At 49.3% G+C, this 21,326-nt stretch overlaps 1 protein-coding gene across 9 annotated transcripts in view; it reads left to right on the forward strand.

The window, feature by feature from the left end:
- Window positions 1-21,326, forward strand: part of TBL1X (transducin beta like 1 X-linked) — a 228,954-nt gene that overhangs the window by 164,183 nt on the left and 43,445 nt on the right. For all 9 annotated transcript variants that reach the window (XM_060291953.2, XM_060291954.2, XM_060291951.2 and 6 more), the window contains one exon: window positions 11,430-11,548. In XM_060291953.2, coding sequence (XP_060147936.1) covers window positions 11,491-11,548 — 58 coding nt within the window. In that variant the 5' untranslated portion in view covers window positions 11,430-11,490. The remainder of the gene's footprint in view (window positions 1-11,429; window positions 11,549-21,326) is intronic.

Below are 21,326 nucleotides of genomic sequence, written 5' to 3' on the forward strand. Positions count from 1 at the left end.
CAGGGAGATAGCTTCTGGCATCGACTGGGTGGAGACCAGGGGTGCTGCTCTACAGTGCACAGGGCAGCCCATCCCAGAGATTTCTGTGCTCCCCAAAGTCCGGAGTACTGAGAGTGACGAACCCGATTCACTGCTACTGTCCCTACTTTATTTTGTGTTTTAATCTGAACGGTTCTGTGGCTGTGGAAATTTAAGATGGCGAGCATTTGACTACAAGACTGAGTTCCTGCGTTTGCCGACATAACATGAGACTCATTGAACTCTCAGCAGATGCTTGGGTTCACGATGCTTTAAGTATTTTTCTTTTAAAACTTTTTTTGTTGTCATTCATTTAAATTTAAGCATCAAAATACGCTTTAACACCAAGATTTTTGAGACGCAGGCAGGCTACCTCAAAGGGCAAGGCATCACCCGCCTTAACATCTACGGAGAAAACCACAGGGTTTATTTTTCAGAACTCTGGAGGTCACCTTATATGAGTAAATGACCTCACTTACGACTCCACCTACTGCAGAAAAGGGAATCATCAGGGCCCAAATAAATCCTGCGTTATGTGGGTGAAAATCACAGCGTCTTAGAGGTTTCATAACCAGCCTGCACATGTTGCTGAGATTTGTCTGAGGGCCTAGTGCACATGGTAAACAATCCGATTGCAGCCTCTCAGTCTTAGAGATAATTAAAATCTGTACGTTAATTTACAGATTAATCGGAAGCGTTAGCTTACAAGACCCAAGTCATTAGAAAAAGAAGACAGACTACTCTTATGTGGAAGCAGCGGCTGTCTGTGTCTCCCAAGGCACTTTGCTTTGAAATCTTGGGTACCTGAACTGGCATTTCACTGTGTAGGGGAGAAGACTGAAACGATAACTGTGCGATTGGTCTTACATGCATCGTCTGGCTCCGTGATGCAGACTTTCTTAGCAGGGGTTTGCTGTTACTGGGTGGGACATTTTTTAGGAAGGCTTCCTTCTGGGTCTGCCTCCCGATCAGGCAGAGAAGTGGAGGGTGGGGAGGGTTTGCGGCTCAGAGGGTTTGCGAGAGGACCCGGGGGCCGCTCTGGAGATGCGCACGTGGTCTTGGCGGTAACTCCAGGACGGGACGCCTCTCTTGTCACGTCAGCATCCTTCATGGCTCTGCACACAGGGTTGGGATGCAAGGCCCCAGCCAGCCGTTAATTAACCCAGAAGGGCAGCCAGGCACAGAAAGGACCCTCTCTGAATGCCTCACGCAGGGGATGTTTTGGATTTTGTGAAGCGCCGCATTATTTTCGTAACCCGAGAAGACTCCCTTCTCTCTGCTCTCTCGACCCTGCGGCTTTATTTCCTACTCAGCTGGGTTGCTCTCATAGTGATGATTTCTGAAGACGCTGCCAGCTTTTAATGACATTTTAATGAACATGAAAACAGTTCACGTTCATAGGAGAGAATTTGGAAGCTACAGAAAGGCACGCACACACACACAGATAAAATTCCAGCGTGATCGCACCCTGGAGAGATGGGTGTATTTTATTATCTTTTTTATATTTTAGAGGGTATCTTTTGTGTGCGTGTACAAAATGAAATTTAGCGACATGCACGTTCCATCCTGAAACCTATTTTTTTCATGTATCGCCGTATCATGGACATTTTCTCCCATCGTGAAAATCCTTTTGAGGACTGCTTCTTACGACACTAGTGCATTCTTATATTTAAATGGCAATTCCACTGCTAGGCCTGTGAACTCTGATAATAAAATGATAGTTCTTTGATTATATTTATAATTTTGGACCCTTTGACTCCCAAGTAAGTAAATATAACTGTAAAATGAGTGAAAAATCTTACCTTTGGGGGGATTTTTCTTTTCTTACCATAAAATAATAGGCATACTCATTGGTGAATGAAGATATGTCTATTAAAAAAAAAAAAACCACTGTTAACATTTTCCTGTTCCCCGCCCTATCTTTTCTATGTATGTATTCTCCTGTAATCGGGGTCCGACTGTAAGTGCCTTAATTTATTGAATCGCACTCATGCTGTCATCGGACAACAAAACAGCTTTCGGTCCTTCCAGTGGCTACGTATCGGCTTCGTTACAGTTATGCCAGAAGAACAGGTATATGCAGCGTATAAAACAAGCCCGCTTCATCTCCACAAGAAGCTCGGTCCCCGTCAAGATTGTACAGAAGAATTTATATGTAAATGCTGGTGCGTAAATTAAAACTCATCTTAAACTGACCACCGGGAAACTCAGTTTCCGTTTGAAGAGAGAAAAACATTATGGATAAAGCGAGCAGGGAGGTAAGACCCAGTGCGTTCCAGTCAGCAGAGAATTTGTGAAATGCGGAGAGAAGGAAAGTGCCTTGTTACGATGAGGTCATTTCTAGCAGATTTTCCAGCTGCTCTGGCTCTCGGTCCTCAGTCTGCATGGAATCGAGTCCCAAAGCACCCTGGGCCTCGTCCAGAAGATTACTTTAAGAGATGGATTCTTCCAGCGTGAAAGCCAGCAGACTAACAGCGGAGACAAGACATGAGACAAAGTTTCTTCCGTCCCTGCTTTAAAGGATTTTAAGAGAACATTTCATAATGGGACAGATTGCTAAAAGAGAAACTTCTGCCACCAGTGATACCAGCCGAGCACCACGGCCCCCGCCCTGTAATCGCTGTGCGCTTAATTCACTGTTTCCGAACCAGCCTCCCCTCCTGTTGGCAGGGAACGCGCTTGCCCTCTCTGTCTTCCTCTAGCAGAGCCAGCTCTCAAGGAGCTCTCCTGTGATTATAGCCTTTAAGATAATTAAAGAGCAGTGAAGATTTTGTTGTTTGGGGGCAGTGCTCTCCCTTCCCAGAGCACGAGAGCATATTAAATACTGTAAGTGCATACTCAGTACAACGAAACCCTCAGACACCATTTCTCCTGCAACTGAATTACTTTGTGAACTGGACTGTGAGTCATAGAAGTTTTTGCCACCTTGAAATTAGATCGTGAAAAGGAGAAATACTATAAGTAATAATGATAAATAAGCTTCCCTTTAGCTTCCTGATGGATTTAACCCCGAATTATTACTTATGTTGGAATACTCATCTTTAGTGGGGCAACTCCAGGGGTGTCATCCGTCCGCACTAATTTTTCCTCCTTCCGTAAGCAGAACAGCGAGGGAACGTGTAGCTTTACCTCGCGGTGAGGGCGGTCATTTCTTTTTCGCACACTCACAACGCCAAAGACCTCAAATCAACCTGACTGGAGGTGCCTCGAATCAAAACCGGGTCAGGCAAGAGAATAAACACAATTGCAGTAATTAAGAACCCTTTTTAATTTTTTTTCCTTCTTTTGGAGGCCGAGGACGATCTGCCGGTGCTGAAAAAGCTCTCCTTTATTCTAGAGCTGGGGAGGTTGGAAGGCATCCACGGGAGTCGTCAGGACTTGAGCTGGCCACGGCCGGCTCCGGAAGCCGGCGAGGTGCTGCAGTGAGACCCGGCGCTCCGGGTCTCCGTGGTGGGAGTGCCGGGCCGGGAGTGGAGGGCGGCGAGGTGCTGCAGTGAGACCCGGCCTTCCGGGTCTCCGTGGTGGGAGTGCCAGAAACCGGCGAGGTGCTGCAGTGAGACCCGGCCCTCCGGGTCTCCGTGGTGGGAGTGCCGGGCCGGGAGTGGAGGGCGGCGAGGTGCTGCAGTGAGACCCGGCCCTCCGGGTCTCCGTGGTGGGAGTGCCGGGCCGGGAGTGGAGGGCGGCGAGGTGCTGCAGTGAGACCCGGCCTTCCGGGTCTCCGTGGTGGGAGTGCCAGAAACCGGCGAGGTGCTGCAGTGAGACCCGGCCCTCCGGGTCTCCGTGGTGGGAGTGCCGGGCCGGGAGTGGAGGGCGGCGAGGTGCTGCAGTGAGACCCGGCCCTCCGGGTCTCCATGGTGGAAGTGCCGGGCCGGGTATGGAGGGAGGTGCTTTCTCGGAAGGGCTCTCGACCTGCCGCTGGCCTGCTGACGCGTCACCCGCTGCCAGATCTGAATCACTTTGGCAAGGGTGCTGTGTTCCTCGGGCCCTTTCAGGGGGCTCTTTGCTTTGGGGATGCTCGCAGGTAGCCGAGTGGGAGTAATAGCCGTCCTACGTCTCTCCTGTGCCCGGGGCCCTGACCTGGGAGTTCGTATAAAAGCTGTGCATCCTCACCACCTCTGCCGGGTGTAACGGCTCTCGTCATCCTCAGTTTGGAGAAGGGAAAACTGAGCCACGTGACTCGCCCTGCAGTCCACAGCTAGAAAGGGATGGAGGTATGATTAGGAATCGGGCCACCTGGCTCTGAGCCACGAGGCCCCCGAGTCCTCCGTTTTGTGCTGTCCTCTGTGGCTCTCAGGACGTTAGTTCCCTTACCTCTAGCCAGTAAGTCCGCGGACACCAGAACCATGACCCTGGTGTACCCCAGCTTTATTGCAGCCAGTACAGGCATTTCGAGCTCCACATCACGTGCCCACAAAGACCATCCTTGGAAGAAAGGACACAGGCCAACTTCTCCCCCACCTCACAGCCCACAGTGACGGCACAGAGGGCCATCTTCCCGCCCTGGGTCCCAGGGAGCACTTGGTTCATCCTTGAAGGTTACCCCCACCCCCACACACAGCTCCTTCCTTTCCTTCCTTTTTCATACTTCTCCGCCAGATCTTGTGTCCGTCAGTCGAGGATTCACCTTCTCCCTCTCCCAGACCTTCCTCCCTCTTCCCTGACCTTCCTCCCTCTTCCCTGACCTTCCTCCCTCTTCCCTGACCTTCCTCCCTCTCCCTGACCTTCCTCCCTCTTCCCTGACCTTCCTCCCTCTTCCCTGACCTTCTCCCTCTCCCTGACCTTCCTCCCTCTCCCTGACCTTCTCCCTCTCCCTGACCTTCTCCCTCTTCCCTGACCTTCTCCCTCTTCCCTGACCTTCCTCCCTCTTCCCTGACCTTCCTCCCTCTTCCCTGACCTTCCTCCCTCTCCCTGACCTTCTCCCTCTTCCCTGACCTTCCTCCCTCTCCCTGACCTTCTCCCTCTTCCCTGACTTTCCTCCCTCTTCCCTGACCTTCCTCCCTCTTCCCTGACCTTCCTCCCTCTTCCCTGACCTTCCTCCCTCTTCCCTGACCTTCCTCCCTCTCCCTGACCTTCTCCCTCTTCCCTGACCTTCCTCCCTCTTCCCTGGAACCCTGCTGCCGTCCCTCTTAGTACCTTGTGGTATAGGTGCGGGGCTTTAGGTTATTTGCATAGACATCTTACTAACAGCTTCAAGGAAGCGGTGTGTGTGTGTGTGTGTGTGTGTGTGTGTGTGTGTGTGTGTGTGTGTGTGTGTGTGTGTGTGTGTGTGTGTGTGTGTGTGTGTGTGTGTGTGTGTGTGTGTGTGTGTGCGCGCCTGCATCTGAGTTTGTTTCATCCTGCCATTGCCGTCACCATGCCTTGAATATCGTAGGCGCTTGGTAATTTTTTCTATCATCGCTTTGTACCTCATTTGTCTCAAGTGTGGGAAAAGCAGGGTGAAGCATTTGCCTGTTTCCATTTGCAGCGGGGTTACAGTAAACACGAGACTGGGGTCCACATGCTCGTCTCCCGTGAGGAGTGGCGGCTTCTCACCGTGGGGTCTTCTCGTCACAGAGCGTTTCTTTCTGAAGAGGTGTTTGCAGGAAGTAATGTCCGGCCCTCATGGTGATTGAAGAAAGTCCATGGCGAGCGTCAGGGCTGTGCTAGTATTTGCAGTTGCAGAGTGCTTCAGAACTGACAGACACCACCTTCCCACCTGCAAGATGGAACGTGGCTCTCATTTCAGACTCACAGAGACAGAAAGGAGGCAGAAGAGTGGTTCCCGGGGCCTGGGGGAGGGGGGAACAAGGAGGTGGTGTTCACTGGGGACAGAGGTCATTGGCGGTGGTGAAGAAGTTGTGGAGGTAGGTGGGGGGTGGCTGCACAGGAATAGGAATGTCCTTAATGCCTCCACCGGGTTGTGCACTTCAGAATGGTCACGATGGTAAATTAAACGTTGTGTATATTTTAACACAATTGAAAAAACAAAACAAAACACCAGACCTGGGAATTGAGCCACTGACATAAATTTCACCTGTCTGTGTCTGGGGTAGAGAAGCCCGCGCCCGTCCCCGAAACTTTGAATAGCACTGTAATACCAGCACGTTTATTTATTATACATGAAATTATACAGAAAATCCCTGATTTTAAAAAATCCATGATTTTATTCTAACATCTGTCTCTGGAAATTGAGCTCTTGTCTTGGAGAAAAGAGGATAGGTAACTTTTTTTCCCAGCCTTATGTAGATCTTGACGAAATTTGTCTAAAGCAGTAGCTTTTGCCAAGTGAAGATCAGCCGTTTTACTCATTTGAGTCAGAATAGTGATGCTGACGCAGTAAAATGACAGCAGCCACCTTCAAGCGCTTTGCTCAGAGGCGCCGCAGTTAGACACCAGTTAATCGTTGGTTTCTCTTGATTTTGCTGTAATCAGACCCAAAGGTTGGCGTGGATTGAACGTTGCTGTGGTTTACGGTCGGTTTAAAGAATGTTCTCCGGTGTGTATTGAATAGTCTCACAATATATATGCACATTTCAGTCCACTGGTCACTGTAAATCCTTTTTTTGGAACTAGTTAGGTTTTAGAAGAAATAGTCATTTAAGAAATTTAAGCCATTTAATTTAAGAAGGTGTTTTATTGGTGGGGGAGACTTTGATCCAATTATTAGATCAGTTTTTTTGTTGTTTTGTTTGTTTGTTTTTTGCGGTACGCGGGCCTCTCACTGTTGTGGCCTCTCCCGTTGCGGAGCACAGGCTCCGGACGCGCAGGCTCAGCGGCCATGGCTCACAGGCCCAGCTACTCCGCGGCATGTGGGATCTTCCCAGACCGGGGCACGAACCCGCGTCCCCTGCATCGGCAGGCGGACTCTAAACCACTGCGCCACCAGGGAAGCCCTAGATCAGTTTTTTTAAATTAATACATGTATAGGCATACCTCATATGTGTACATACATGTACCTCATGTGTACAGTCGTACCTCATAAATGCCACGTTGTACTTCGGAGACATCGCGTTTTTTACAGATTGAAGGTTGATGCCAGCCCTGCAGCGAGCAAGTCAGCTGGCGCCGTTTTTCCAACAGCATTTGCTACTTTGTGTCTCTGTGTCACATTAGGGTAGTTCTTGCACCATTTCAGACTTTTCATTATTATTACATCTGTTATGGTGATTTGTGATCAGTGATTTTTTTTTTTTTTTTTTTTGCGGTACGCGGGCCTCTCACTGTTGTGGCCTCTCCCGTTGCGCAGCACAGGCTCCGGATGCGCAGGCTCAGCGGCCATGGCTTACGGGCCCAGCCGCTCCGCGGCATGTGGGATCCTCCCGGACCAGGGCACAAACCCACGTCCCCTGCATCGGCAGGCGGACTCTCAACCACTGCGCCACCAGGGAAGCCCGTGATCAGTGATTTTTGATGTTAGTGCAAAAAGATTACAGCTCACTGAAGGCTCAGATTTTGGTTAGCATTTTTAGCAATAAATTTTTTAATTAGGGTATATAACTTTTTTTAGACACAATACTGTTGCACACTTAATAGACTACAGTATAATGGAAACCTCTTACATGCACTGGGGAATCAGAAAAAAATCCTGTGACTCACTTTATTGCTGTGGTCTGGAACTGAACCACAATACCTCCAGGTGTGCCTATGTTGAGGTGGACCAGTCAGTAGAAACACATGACACTCTTGTGGACCAAATGGTATGACATCCCTGGTTCTATCGCAGGCCGGGGATGGTTTTTGTTTTCTTTCCTCTGCTGTTTACAAATCAAAAATCCTTTAAGAAGTTAATACCATATTGGGGAAAACACTCTGATCTTGGATTCTAACTTAAAATTTCAGAGAGAAGATGAATCTGGGATCAGAAAGTAGAGAGCTAGAGCTTAAACAGAAATTTTCTTAGTTGGGAAAAAGGCTAATGCCTAAAGAAGAACAGAGGAACGGGCTAACAGAAGGCGTCCATAATCCCCCGTCCCTGGAGGATCTTAAATGCTTTTGCTCCAGAGTCCTGTGCTAACGCTTGTGCAGACACTTCTAACATATATTACAGACACTTGTGGGGTGGGGAACGTGAACCAGGCTGTGGGTGCAGGGGTGTCGTCCGTATGTATCCAAATACTTTCTCCTTAGGAAACGAAGATCTGTATGCTGCAAGACAAAGATCAGCACTTTCCTTATGAAAATGTGATTTTGTGGAAAGAGTTTACAGACTATTTGAAGAAGCCAAGCCCTTCTGGTGCATTTTAAGGATCCTTTTTAGTAGCGTGGCCGTTTCATTAAGCAATGTCTATGAGCTAGCTCCACGGTGTCTTACAATTTTATAAATGGAATTCATTTCAAACACAAAATGCTTAGTTTTCCTGTATAACAGTTGTTCTCAGCCAGCAGCAGTTTAGCAATTTGTAATATTAGGCAATGTCTGGGGGTGTTTTTGATCATCACAACCGTAGGGGATGGAGGGGAGGTTGTGCTGGCGTCTAGTCTAGTGAGAAGAGGCCAGGGACGCTGCTAAACATCCTACAGTGTGCAGAGCGTTCTCCTAACAGAGAATCGTCTGGCCCCAAGTCAAACTCCCTGAGGCTGAGAGACCCTGTTGGTTAGATTAGATTTCACTGTTTATAAGTACTCAAAATGACAGTAAAAGGGAGTTAGGGGTGGTGTCTGAGTCCATTCACGCTGCTATAACACAGTACCATAAACTGGACAGCCTAAACAACAAACATTTATTTCTCACAGTTCTGGAGGCTGGAAGTCCAAGATCAAGACACCAGCAGATTTGGAATCTGGTGAGGGCCAGATAACACCATCTTCCCTTCATGTAAGGTTTACACTATACTGTAGTCTATTAAGTGTGCAACAGTGTGTTCTTACATGGCAGAAAGAGGGAGAACTCTCTGGGGTCTCTTTTTATAAGGGCACTAACCCATTCATGAGGGCTCCACCCTCATGACCTAATCACATCCCAGTGGCGCCACCATTTACCATTTACCATAGAGAGAACCTGAAACTGAATTCCTCATGAGAACTGAGTCACCATCATTACTGCCACTCAGGATCATCAAAAGTCTCTTTAGAGCTACACTATTCTGCCGTGCACATCTCTGTTATTATTTGTTCTGTCCCTTGAATAATGTTTTATTTTTTTACTTGTATATGCTCTGATTTCATAGCTTTTTATTTACTCTCAGATATCTTCCTAATGCCATCCTCTGTGTGAGCTCCCCAGAGTTCAGGCAGACGTCTCAGGACACATGTATATTCTGACCGTCAAATTTTCTTTCCAGTGTCTACAAAAGTGCAGAAATACCACCTAATTAAGTGAAGAAGATAAGTATTTTTGCATGACAAAATTCTGGTAACTACAAATTAAAATCTTGTTGTTAAGACGACAAAGTGAGAACTGGAGTGTCCCAAGAGGCCACTGCATTAGTTATCTGCTGCTGCATAACAAATGACCACAAGTTCAGCAGCTAGAAACAACACGTTTATTCTCTCACAGTTTCCCAGGGTTGGGAGACCGGGCACGTGCGGGGCTCCTCTGCACAGGGTCTCCAGAGGCTGCAGCCACGTGGTGGCTGGGCTGCATCCTTATTTAGAGCTGAGAAGGGAAGGGTCTTCTTCCAAGCCCACACTGTTGGCAGAACTCAGTTTTCTTGTGGTTGTAGGACTGAGGCGCACAGCTTGCTAAAGACTGCCCTTGGTTCCCTGGGCGGTTCGTGTGAAGGCCGGTAGGAGCGTCTTTCTCTAGTCCACTAAGAGTCTTATACAATGTAATGTAACAATTGTAGGAGTGACATCCGGTCATCCTTGCCATATAACCTAACCAGGGTGTGGCATCCGTCTCCTTTGACATATTCTGTGTGGTAAAAGGGAGTCATAGGTCCTGCCCACACTGGAAGGGAGGGGATTATATCAGGTGGGACTCATTGGGGGGCCATCGTGGGGTGTGTCCATTATGACAACCTTTAATTCAAATCCTCCCAACTTGAAATGTGCGTTTTGTCCTTTTACCTTGTTCTAAACAAATGGAAATTTAATTGTAATTCAATAATGAAAGATTTGCCACCATAAAGCTGCCTGAAAACATATGGCGTGGACTCTGAAGACAGTTCCCAAACAGCCTGAAATGTTCAGTATTGACGACACAACTGAAGGAAGCTGCGGCCCTTCTTGGCCACTGCCATTTGGAGTGAATGCTCTTGCACACGTGTGAATTCTGCTCTGTCTGTGGGTACAAGAGTTCTATTTGAGTGACTTCGGTCCTCTTTGGGCCAGGGTGCTCATAGGTCTGACGTAGGATTGTGAAGAAAATAAGGCTCGCTCTTCTTGTCTGCCTCAGACACAGAGGCTTCCGAAGTTCTCATCATCCCCTCACTCCTCCCCCAGGTTTCTACGTGCCTTCCAGTACTGCGGTCTCGGCCAGACTGACGCAGCCAGTTCTGTGGCAAAACACAAACGATGTAGGTGCTCTCTGTGCCCATGGGCTGGCTTCCTGACACCTGGCCTCTGTGTAGAAGTCATGTCAGGGTGACACATACGCTGACTTAGCTCCGCACTGATGTGTGTCTGCCTTCTCAGGGCCATGTGCACCCTGTAGGTTCAGTGACGGTCAAGTTCATCACTGAACTTTTATCAGTGGAAGGTGTTATGATTATTCGCTGCTTCAGAGCCACAGGTGTTTTCCAGACCATATGGTCGCCCTGCCTGGGGGTGTCGACGTGCCTGCTGGCCTACCCGGTCGTCTTCCCCATCTGTCTAGGGAAGGGCGGCATCGAAGGCAGCCGCGTCTGTCCTACTGCGCATCGGGATTCCGTTCAAGCTCGCTGTCGACTGCGTTGTGATCATAACTCACACTTTAGTGAATAAAAAATCAGTGTTTCGGGGCTTCCCTGGTGGCGCAGTGGTTGAGAGTCCGCCTGCCGATGCAGGGGACACGGGTTCGTGCCCCGGTCCGGGAGGATCCCACATGCCGCGGAGCGGCTGAGCCCGTGAGCCATGGCCGCTGAGCCTGCCCGTCCAGAGCCTGTGCTCTGCAACGAGAGAGGCCACAACAGTGAGAGGCCCGCGTACAGCAAAAAAAAAAAAAAAAAAAAAAAAAATCAGTGTTTGTTCTCATTTTCTGTGGTCCCTGAGTTTGTCTCCATTAGTGGTTTATATGTGAGTCCATCCCAGCATTTATAAAATACACCAACTCATCTTTTTTGGGAAAACTTTCACCTGTATGAATGTGTCTATATATACATGCACACACACACACACACAAATATAAAATCTTTATGTAATCACGAAATACAACACGGATCAGGCATTAATTACCTTGACACGGACAACATCCTGAGTATTGTATTTTTTAATCATCTCAGAAAGAATGCAGTAAAAAAAAAAAAAAAACTACAAGCAGTGCTTCAAAACTCTCTTCCACTTTCTCCTCTCAGCGTTCTCACAGAAGGTGGCCCCCGCTTCGTAAAGACCTCATCGCCGCGAGGTGAGGCTAAGATGAGCATAACCAGTGACGAGGTGAACTTTCTGGTGTATCGCTATCTCCAGGAGTCAGGTAAGACGGAGGCTTCCTGTCCGTAGGAAATCATCTTCCACACGCCAAGTGCAAGGCGAGCAACCATGCACTGGTCGAACACTCAGGCTATAGAAAAAGAAGAGCTCAGAACACTCTTGTTCAGAGGATTACAGGAGGGAGGAGAAGGTTCTGGGGCCGTCCCATTCCGGGGGCGGGATGAGGCAGTATGTTCTTTCCCCTGACGTTTCTGTTCACGTGAAATCAGGTTGGAATTAAGATCAAGAGCAGTTGTGATAGATACGGTGAGGGGCGGGGGTGATTTGGGGTTCCTGGCCCCCAGCAGAGGGAGGGCATTTATGGGCTGGTGTGTACATATGGTGTGTATATATGGGGGTGGGGTGATTTGGGGTTCCTGGCCCCCAGCACAGGGAGGGCATTTATGGGCTGGTGTGTGCATATGGTGTGTATATATGGGGGTGGGGTGATTTGGGGTCTTGGTCCCCAGCACAGGGAGGGCATTTATGGGCTGGTGTACACATATGGTGTGTATATATGGGGGTGGGGTGATTTGGGGTTCCTGGCCCCCAGCACAGGGAGGGCATTAGTGGGCTGGTGTGTACATATGGTGTGTTTATATGGAGGTGGGGTGATTTGGGGTTCCTGGCCTCCAGCACAGGGAGGGCATTTGTGGGCTGGTGTGTACATATGGTGTATTTATATGGGGGTGGGGTGATTTGGTGGGGTGGCTTGAACAGAAATATATCGTCTCAGTGTTCTGCAGGATAGCGGTCTCAAAGCCAGGTGTCAGCTGGCGTGGCTCCTTCTGAGGGCTGTGGTGGCGTCTGTCCCAGCCTCTCTCCCAGCTTCTGGTGCTTTCCCGGCTGTCTTTGGCTCTCCTTGGCCTGTAGGTGCATCCTCCCCTGATACATACCTGCACCTTCCCGTGGCATTCTCCCTCTGCATGTACCTCTCTGTCTAAACTTGTCAGGTTTCTCCTTTTGTAAAGACACAGTCATATTGGATTAGGGGCTCATGGTGTTCCAGTACGACCTCATCTTAACTAATTACATCTGCAGTAAGCCTTTTTCCAAATAACGTCACATTCTGAGGAGTGCTGGGGGGTAGGACTTCAACATGTGAATTTGAGGGGACAGTTCAACCTATAACAGTTTGCTCTGCACACAGTTAAGCTTTATACACTTGGTGTCATGTTTTATATATTCTGCAACTTGATTTTTCAAGAAGGAAGCCAATTCCCAGGTCCCACTTGCCAGAAACACACGTGCTAGGACTCAGGGTGAACCAACTGTGGGCCCCTGGGACGGGCTCTTTCAGGGTCAGCCCAGAAGGGTGCGATGGGCAGGCCTTGAAGGCAAACCAAATGGCTCGATTCTTATTCTTGAACACATTATTTACCCATTGGAAAAATGGTTATCCTGGGGCTTCCCTGGTGGCGCAGTGGTTAAGAATCCGCCTGCCAGTGCAGGGGACATGGGTTTGAGCCCTGGTCCAGGAAGATCCGACATGCTGCGGAGCAGCTGAGCACGTGCGCCACAACTATTGAGCCTGCGCTCTAGAGCCACGAGCCACAACTACTGAGCCTGCATGCTGCAACAACTGAAGCCCACAGCGCCTAGAGCCGGTGCTCTGCAACAAGAGAAGCCACCGCAGTGAGAAGCCCGTGCACCACGAGGAAGAGTCGCCCGCATTCTCCGCAACTAGAGAAAAGCCTGCTCAGAGCAACAAAGACCCAAACGCAGCCGAAAAATTAAATAAATAAATTAGAAGGAAAAAAAAAGGTTATTCTGGGCAAAAGGGATGAAATACATCGGGCATGTAGCATGTTATAAATAAACCTCTCCCCACCAAGCCTGGATCTCTCTTTCTGCAGCGACCCCAGCTAGAATTAGTCGTGGAAAGTACACGTTCTTTCTACATATACACTCGAACATTTGGATTAGCTTTTGCCAGAACATAGTATAAAAAATGGATAAGCAAAACAAAATAGGCACTGCCTCCCCCTGTAAACCAGGGCAATCACCACCACTGCTCTGATGCCTTAACCTCAGAACTTAACCAGGGAATCTCAGCTGCAGTACAAGTGTTCCCCTAGCACTGATCTGATAGATTCCCAGAAACGATTGCAAGTGAAAATTCCATGTACCCCACCCTGTCTCCCTGTAGATTTCCAGCATTGCATTTGGGATTCTTTCCTTTTAGAAACACCTCCTCCCAAAGATAGGATGAAGGTAAAAGCACAGTCACAATGTGTGAACCAATGACAGGCTACAATTCCCGCCTCCGTCTGCGCACAGCGGGGAGAATCAAGGGTGCGAAAGAAAGCTTTCGTGTAACCCAGAGAAAGGTTTCTCCCGGGCCGTGGGGCAAGAGCGTTGTGCACCTCTTTGAGTAAACACAGAAATCTCCATTCCTCCCCCAGAAAGGCGAAACTTCCTTTTTTGGTGTCTGTTTACATTTGTCTCACATTTGTTGATAAAGTTTCTGTAACCAGGCAACTGAGAGGGAGACTTGGGAGACAGCAACGTATAGAATTTCATCAACGCTGATTGCATGTAACGTCTGCTGAACTGCTGTCCTGATTTGTCAGACTCCCTAGAGAAAGTCCCATAGGTTGAGTGAGGAGTTAAGAGATGACTCTGTCTTCCTCTGACGACTGACTCGAGTACCCCACGAGGACATGCCCCAGAGAAGAAATGCCTAAGGTGTAAGTGTTCATTTGGGGGTTGTTGTACATGTTTATCTCAAATCTCAAGCTTTGGTTAAGCGTATGTTTATTGAGCACCCACCAAGTGCCAGGAGCACCTTCTCCTTGGCCTGTCAATGTCTCCTTTCTAATTTAAAAAAAAAAGAAAAAGAAAAGAAAGAAAAAAGTCTCTTGATTAAGTATCTGTGCTCTCTCTCCTTTACCACCGTCAAATGCATTAAAGCTAACTAAGTCCTGTATTGTGACGAGTGATTCATTCCTCAACCCCTCCCAGCGTGGCTTCTCTGCTAGAGGTTGAAAGTTCTCTGTTGTGGCGTCTTCAGTAATCTTCATCCTCAGGTTGTGTGTAGAAGAAAGTGGGCGTGGAGGAGGACGGAGATGGTAGGTGGTGAGGACCCCGCAGTGAGGCAGACCCCTGGTTCTCTGGTAGATCTGCTCATCACCTCACAACCAGGAATAGACTCAGAGGTCCCCCGCCCCCCCGCCCCAAGGGACAAGTTCCCTGCAACCACGGGCACTCCTGGTCCTGCGGCCTGAGCCGATGCAGAGAGTCCTGCACTAAACGTGTCACATATCAGGTAGGATGCTTTCGGCTGCAAGTAAGATAACCGACAGAACATTCATCCCCCCAGATAGCAGGAAGGCAGGGTATTGAAATGATACTTTCCTGAAAGTGTTGTGGGAATCCACATCTCATCTCTGCAAACTCAGGAAAGAATCTTGAACATGGGCTTGTTTTGTGTTTCTGCCCTCAAGAGGCAGAGTTCGTATCATCTGGGACTCTTCCCTGACCGTATCATCTGGGACTCCTCCCTGACCTTCACCCAGCTGTGTATATATTCCACAGCCTTTTCCTTCAAGGCTTCTTGTCACCGTTCGTTGTCTGAAGCAAGGGCCGTGCCCGTAGAAAGCCCTCCCTAAACACTATTGATTTGTGACATCTCACAGGTGCGCTTCATGGCAGCCTGATACGTGAAGCTGGTTAGTTAGTAAGCAAGGCTTTTCAACTCAGCAGGAGGAGATTTTGACCAGCTCTGGCACCAGAGTGGCTCAGTTGGTTTTTGCATGAGTTACCGGTAGTCCAGTTTTGAGGGCTAGGAGTCCGTTGGCCTCTGCCTTACAGGGGTTAGTCGTGTGGTCAGATCTGCCGTCTGGGCAATTTTTAAGAAGCAGATTGTGGCAGAGCGTCTTTGCCACGCAGCCCGTAAGTTCCCTTCACGATCCGAGCAAAGGCTCACTGCCCAGCACGCATATAAGCCAGTACTGTGTCACCAGCTTTTGAGAGAAGAAGGAGGTCTTTTGCGAGGTCAACCTGCCAGGACTCACATCTGTCTCCCTGATCCAGGGTTTGGGGCAAAACTCAAAGGGCTGGGGGAGTTTTGAACTTGGAAGCTGACGGGCTAGTCTCCAGTCAGCCCGTACAAGCTCCTCGCGCTGCTGGAAGCCAGGTTTTCCTTACGGAAGGGTCTCTCGCTTCACGAAGGGCTCTGGTGGCAACGTTTCTGTTCTCTGAGTTCCACAGACTGAAGATTCTTGGTTCCAAGGTCATCCTGGAGATGGGTTCTTGTCTTGTGCTGACACAGGGCTGTCTCTGTAAAACAACTCCAGGTTCGAACAATGAACAACCTGTTTAAGGAGGCACAGCCTCTCTGAGCTGCTCAGTGTTTTCCATGCTCTTTCAGTGTGCATGCGTGTCAGCCTGCCTGGGCTTCTGCGAGCAGCCCCTCCAAACGCTGGGCGAACCGTGAGTTCCTCCCCGCTGCTCTTCGTGAATACAGTGGCGGAGCCCGGCGTCGGTATGAGAAGTGAGGACATCCGATGAGTGAGTCTCTGTAGGCATATTAAATACTTCCTCTGGGGCCTCATCCTCAAATCTAAATTATAAAGAAAATTTGTTCTCCCAGATCCAGTGGGGCAGGGACCCAGTGGACGCTAGCGTTGGTGGCAGGCAGCTCTTTACACAACCAGGGGGGTTACCTGCCAGGAGTTGCCAAGGCTCTGGTGAAGGAGCTCAATGAATGGGTTTGGAGATCTGTCACAAACAAGCTCGAGTGTCTTTGTTATGTCGTGCGCACAGGACCAGCTCCATGACGGATGGAGGGAAAGATGGTCTCATATGGAGCTGGGTCAATGTCACCATTCTGGAAAGGAGAGAAGGTCTGTGGGTTTGGGGCCAGATTCTCCATGACGTTAAACGATGGCAAGACCTTTTTCTCATTCATCTCAGTTGGCAGCCTTGGAGAAGACAGACGTGGCCTCTCCTTGTTAGATGTGGCTGCTTCTCCCCTCCCCACCCTCTTCTGTACCATCTTTTGCTTTTTCTTTCTCTCTTTTTTTAATGTAAGGTATAATTTTCATGCCATAAAATTCATCCTTTTTGGAGTACAGATTTGCAGTGTTTGCCAAACGTTTACAGTTGTGTAACCACCAGCACAATCAAGATACGGAACAGCTCCATCACCCCAAAAAGTCCCCTGTGGCCCTTCCCCCCACTGCAGCCCCTGGCAAGCACCTCTCTGCTTCCTGTCCCTGTAGTTTTGCCTCTGCGAGAATGTTTTAGGAGTGGAATCTTCCAGCAGGGAGCCTTGACGGTCTGGCCTCTCTCGGTGCGTTTGACGTTCGTTCACACTGGTGCGTACATCAGTAGTTCCTTCTTTATTGCTACATCATATTCCATTTTAGGGATGCAGGGCGGTTAGTCCTTTGTCCTGTGTGAGAACATTTGAGTTGTCCCCAGGTTTTGACGATTACAGCCAAGGCTGCCACAAACGTTTGCGTACAGGCTTTTGTTGTATGTGGGCTTTCATTTCTCTTGGGTTGGTATCTGGGAGTGGGATTGCTTGGCCGAGTGGCAAGTGTGGGTTTAGTTTATCAGAAGCCACCACATCCTCTTCTGTCCCACTCGGCAGCGAGGCACTTCACAGCCATCCGTGGTTTTATAGGTTTGATTCGAGTTGTAGAGCTCATTGGTGCCTGGGGCGCAGGACATGTTGGGAAGTAAGGAAAAGGACACTGTCCCCCGCAGATATATCTACAGGATACTGATGAAGTTTTACGCTTCCTCTCAGGGTTTAAAATTAGCCTTCGTGAGCCTGTACCGGGGTCACGGTTTCCCCAGATCTGCTGAGTGAGAGAAGGTCCGCCCGTGCACACCGGCTCCTCCTTAAGCAGGCACCTTTCTGCGGGAAACTAGGAAACTCTGCAGCCTGGCCAGCCCTCCAGTGGGTAAGACCGAGCGTGTGGGCAGGACATATGTCCGTCTGGGCCGGCTTCCAGGTAGATAGCAGGATTCCGACCGGCAGGGCCCCAGGTAGGGCAGATGCTAAAAGTTTCCATGCGTTGATTTGACTACACACCCAAGGTATTAATGTCATTGAAACTTGGGGAAGTGTTTCTCTACTGTGAGTTTTGTGACTGACATTTGCACACCAGGAAGAACAGACAGGCTTAATCAAAACCACTTGACGACTGTGGTGGTAACCGTAACAGTGAACAAGGAACACAAGTGAGAAGTTGTTTCCCTAACGTTTTGCCAGGTGCGGGTGTGTTACCTGGCTGCGTGTCCCCAGTGGCTGTTTTTTTTAACATTTTAGACGGTAAGAGGAGCTTATCATTATGATAGATGGTAGAAATTCATTTATCATATATCACAAATCAGCAGGATGGTGAACTTCTTTCTTCATTGTAGAGATTTAAAGACTTCCCAGTAGGATTGAAAACTCCTCATACGCTGGAATTTACTTTCTGATCTGTCATGATGCGTGGTCGAGAGGCCAATCTATTACACATATGTTTTGCCTATATTAGCATTGCCGTAGGTGCCTTATTCTGAGAGGAACATCAGTGGTTTTCAAAAGTAAAAGTCTGGGGCTTCCTTGGTGGCGCAGGGGTTGGGAGTCCGCCTGCCGATGCAGGGGGCGCAGGTTCGTGCCCCGGTCCGGGAGGATCCCACATGCCACGGAGCGGCTGGGCCCGTGAGCCATGGCCGCTGAGCCTGCGCGTCCGGAGCCTGTGCTCCGCAACGGGAGAGGCCACAGCAGTGAGAGGCCCGCGTACCGCAAAAAAAAAAAAAAAAAAAAAATCACAGTGGGGGCTTCCCTGGTGGCACAGTGGTTGGGAATCAGCCTGCCGATTCAGGGGACACGGGTTCGAGCCTTGGTCTGGGAGGATCCCACGTGCCGCGGAGTGACTAGGCCCGTGAGCCACAACTGCTGAGCCTGCGCGTCTGGAGCCCGTGAGCCACAACTGCTGAGCCTGCGTGTCTGGAGCCCGTGCTCTGCAACGGGAGAGGCCACGACAGTGAGAGGCCTGCGCACCACGATGAAGAGTGGTCCCCACTCACCGCAACTGGAGAAAGCCCTCACACAGAAACGAAGACCCAACACAGCCCCCCCAAAAAAAAAAAAATCACAGTGGAAGCAACCCAGTGTCCATGACGGGTGAGAGGGAAGCACAGTGTGGTTCCTCCATTCAGTGGGATGTTACCCGGCCTTACGAAGCAAGGCAACTCGGACCCGTGCTCCCACGGGGATGGACCTTGAGGGCCCTGCACTCAGTGAAGTAAGCCAGGACAAAAGGCAGATCCTGCGCGATTCCACTCACACGAGGTCCCTGGAGGAGTCACGTCCACACGGACGGAAAGGTGGGTGCCGGCAGGTGAAGGAGGGAAGGGGGAGTTCGTGTGGGAAGGGGATGGAGTCTCCGCTTGGGAAGATGAACAGATTCTGGAGGTGGACGGTGAGGATGGTTGCACAACAGTATGAATGTGTTTCATGCCACTGAGCTGGACACTTCAGATAGGTAACACGGTGCATTTGTGTCATGTATATTTTAACCACAACTTTTAAATAAATCACAGCATTATAGGTAAGTTTTCTGTATAGCGTATTTCAGAGTTTGGAAAATACGTCTCAAAAGGAAGATAAGAAACCACTTAAATTCCACAGTAACATTATTAACACTGAAAGGCTTCTTAATAGAACCATACAGCATTTGGGGTGAGTCCTTGGCACACGTAGCGTCATTTTTAAGCTAGGTTGGTATCCTACAAAAATCTGGTTATTTTTTAAAAATAATGCTGAAAACAGCATGTTTTGCAATAGCAGTATACTGGAGATTTCCCAAATGTCTGTGATTGGCTCAGCAGATTGTGATATGTCCATATCCCAGAGTCCCACTCAGCAATAAGTGGGAACGAATTATCGATACATGGCACAGCCTGGGTGAGTCTCCAAGGAGATGTGCTGGAAACCACAAGCCATCGTCAAAGGCCGCAGACTGTGGGGTTCCTTTTGTAGAGCGCTCTGAAAAGGGCAAGCCTGCAGAGATGACTGCCGGGCGTCGGGTGGCTGGGCCACCTGCACAGGGCTGCTGTGGGGGAGTTCTTTCATGCTGATGAAAGAGCTCTGCGTCTTGACCGCAGAGATGATCACACATGGACACATGGGATAAAATCTTACACGCTACGTGCGTAGGTGATGCGCGTGCGCACACGCACAGGTCAGAAATGGCGAAACCTGGAGAAGGTTTGCAGTCAGGTGACCAGTCGGTTGGATGTAACTTCTCGGTTTTGATATTGTCCTAGGGCGAGATGAGATGTCACCATTGGGGGAGGCTGGCTGAAAGGCACACAGGACTCCACTGTTTTCACAACTTCCCGTCAGTCCATGATAATCTTGAAATTATTAAACAAAAAAATTAAACAGGAGTGATAATTTTGCACTTCCATGGTCTGCAGAGCTGTGTGTGTGTGTGTGTGTGTGAGAGAGAGAGAGAGGTCAGTAATACAACCGAGGCCGAGAAATTTTAATTAGAATTTGCAGGTCATTAGCCATTGTGCAGGCCTAGGGTTTTGTTGTTGTTGTTGTTGTTGTTTTCGGTACGTGGGCCTCTCACTGTTGTGGCCTCTCCCTTTGCGGCGCACAGGCTCCGGACACGCAGTCTCAGTGGCCATGGCTCACGGGCCCAGCCGCTCCGCAGCGTGTGGGATCCTCCCGGACCGGGGCACGAACCCGTGTCCCCTGCATTGGCAGGCGGACTCTCAACCACTGCACCACCAGGGAAGCCCCTAGGCCTAGGTTTTGATGGGGTGTCTGTTTTACTCGGATTCCACTAATAGCTGTATTAACTAAGAAGTGGATAGCCACACTCACCTTCTGGGGCTTTTGGAAACAGAAAAAATAAAGAAAGGTCATCTGAAGGTGAACGGCAGTGGTCATGTGTACATAGCACGAGTTTTTGCTTCCTTGGGAACTCAGCAAACTCGGTGCCGTGCTCACCTGGCCGTCTCCTCCTGGGTAATTGTCGTGAGAAGCAATTCTGCATTTGATTGGGACCATAGGTACTGGACGGGCTGTATTTTTACGGGGAGGATAAAAGTCTATGCAGTGTTCCTCATCCCTTTTCCAGTGTTGTACGAGGTTGTTAAATATCCCCTCATGGTCTTTAGCTTGAAGAATTCTATTAGGTGGGCAGAGTTGAGGGTCTTAATCTCTGGAGATATTCTGAATGGCCACAGGAGCGTGCAGTATCAAAAGACTGTCAGCCTCTCCTGGCAGTCAGGAAAGAGCCAGGGTTTCTCAGCCGCAGCACTGTTGACATTTGGGGCGGGTTGTTCTTTGCCGGTGCGGCTGTCTGGTATTGTAGGTTGTTAAACCGCATCCCTGGTCTCCACCCACTGGATGACAGCAACGCTTCCCCACCCTCCCGTGTTACAGCCAAAAATGTCTCCACTTTGCCAAATGTCCCCTGGCTATTTGGCAGAATCATCTCCAGTTGAGAACCCCTCAACTGGAGGGGTTGAGGGGTTCTCAACCCCTCATCTCAGAATCATCTCCAGTTGAGAACCCCTGATACACATCCTTGAGCTGTGGGATGTTTCTTCTTCCAGTTAGTTTTTATTGGAAAGTGGAGTTGTAATGGGATTCTCATTTTCTCACTCTATCGTCTTCTTGGGCTGCATTTTGATTCCTTCTGCTGCAGAACTCAAGTAGACTTTAAGAGTGAGCATAATGCAGTCCCTGTTTTTATTAAATTTTTTCCAGGGTATTTTTCCACTCGAGGAAGAGGGAAGTCTGCCAGCACCATTCTCTA

This window comes from Globicephala melas, chromosome X (assembly GCF_963455315.2).
Source record: "Globicephala melas chromosome X, mGloMel1.2, whole genome shotgun sequence".
NCBI lineage: Eukaryota > Metazoa > Chordata > Mammalia > Artiodactyla > Delphinidae > Globicephala > Globicephala melas.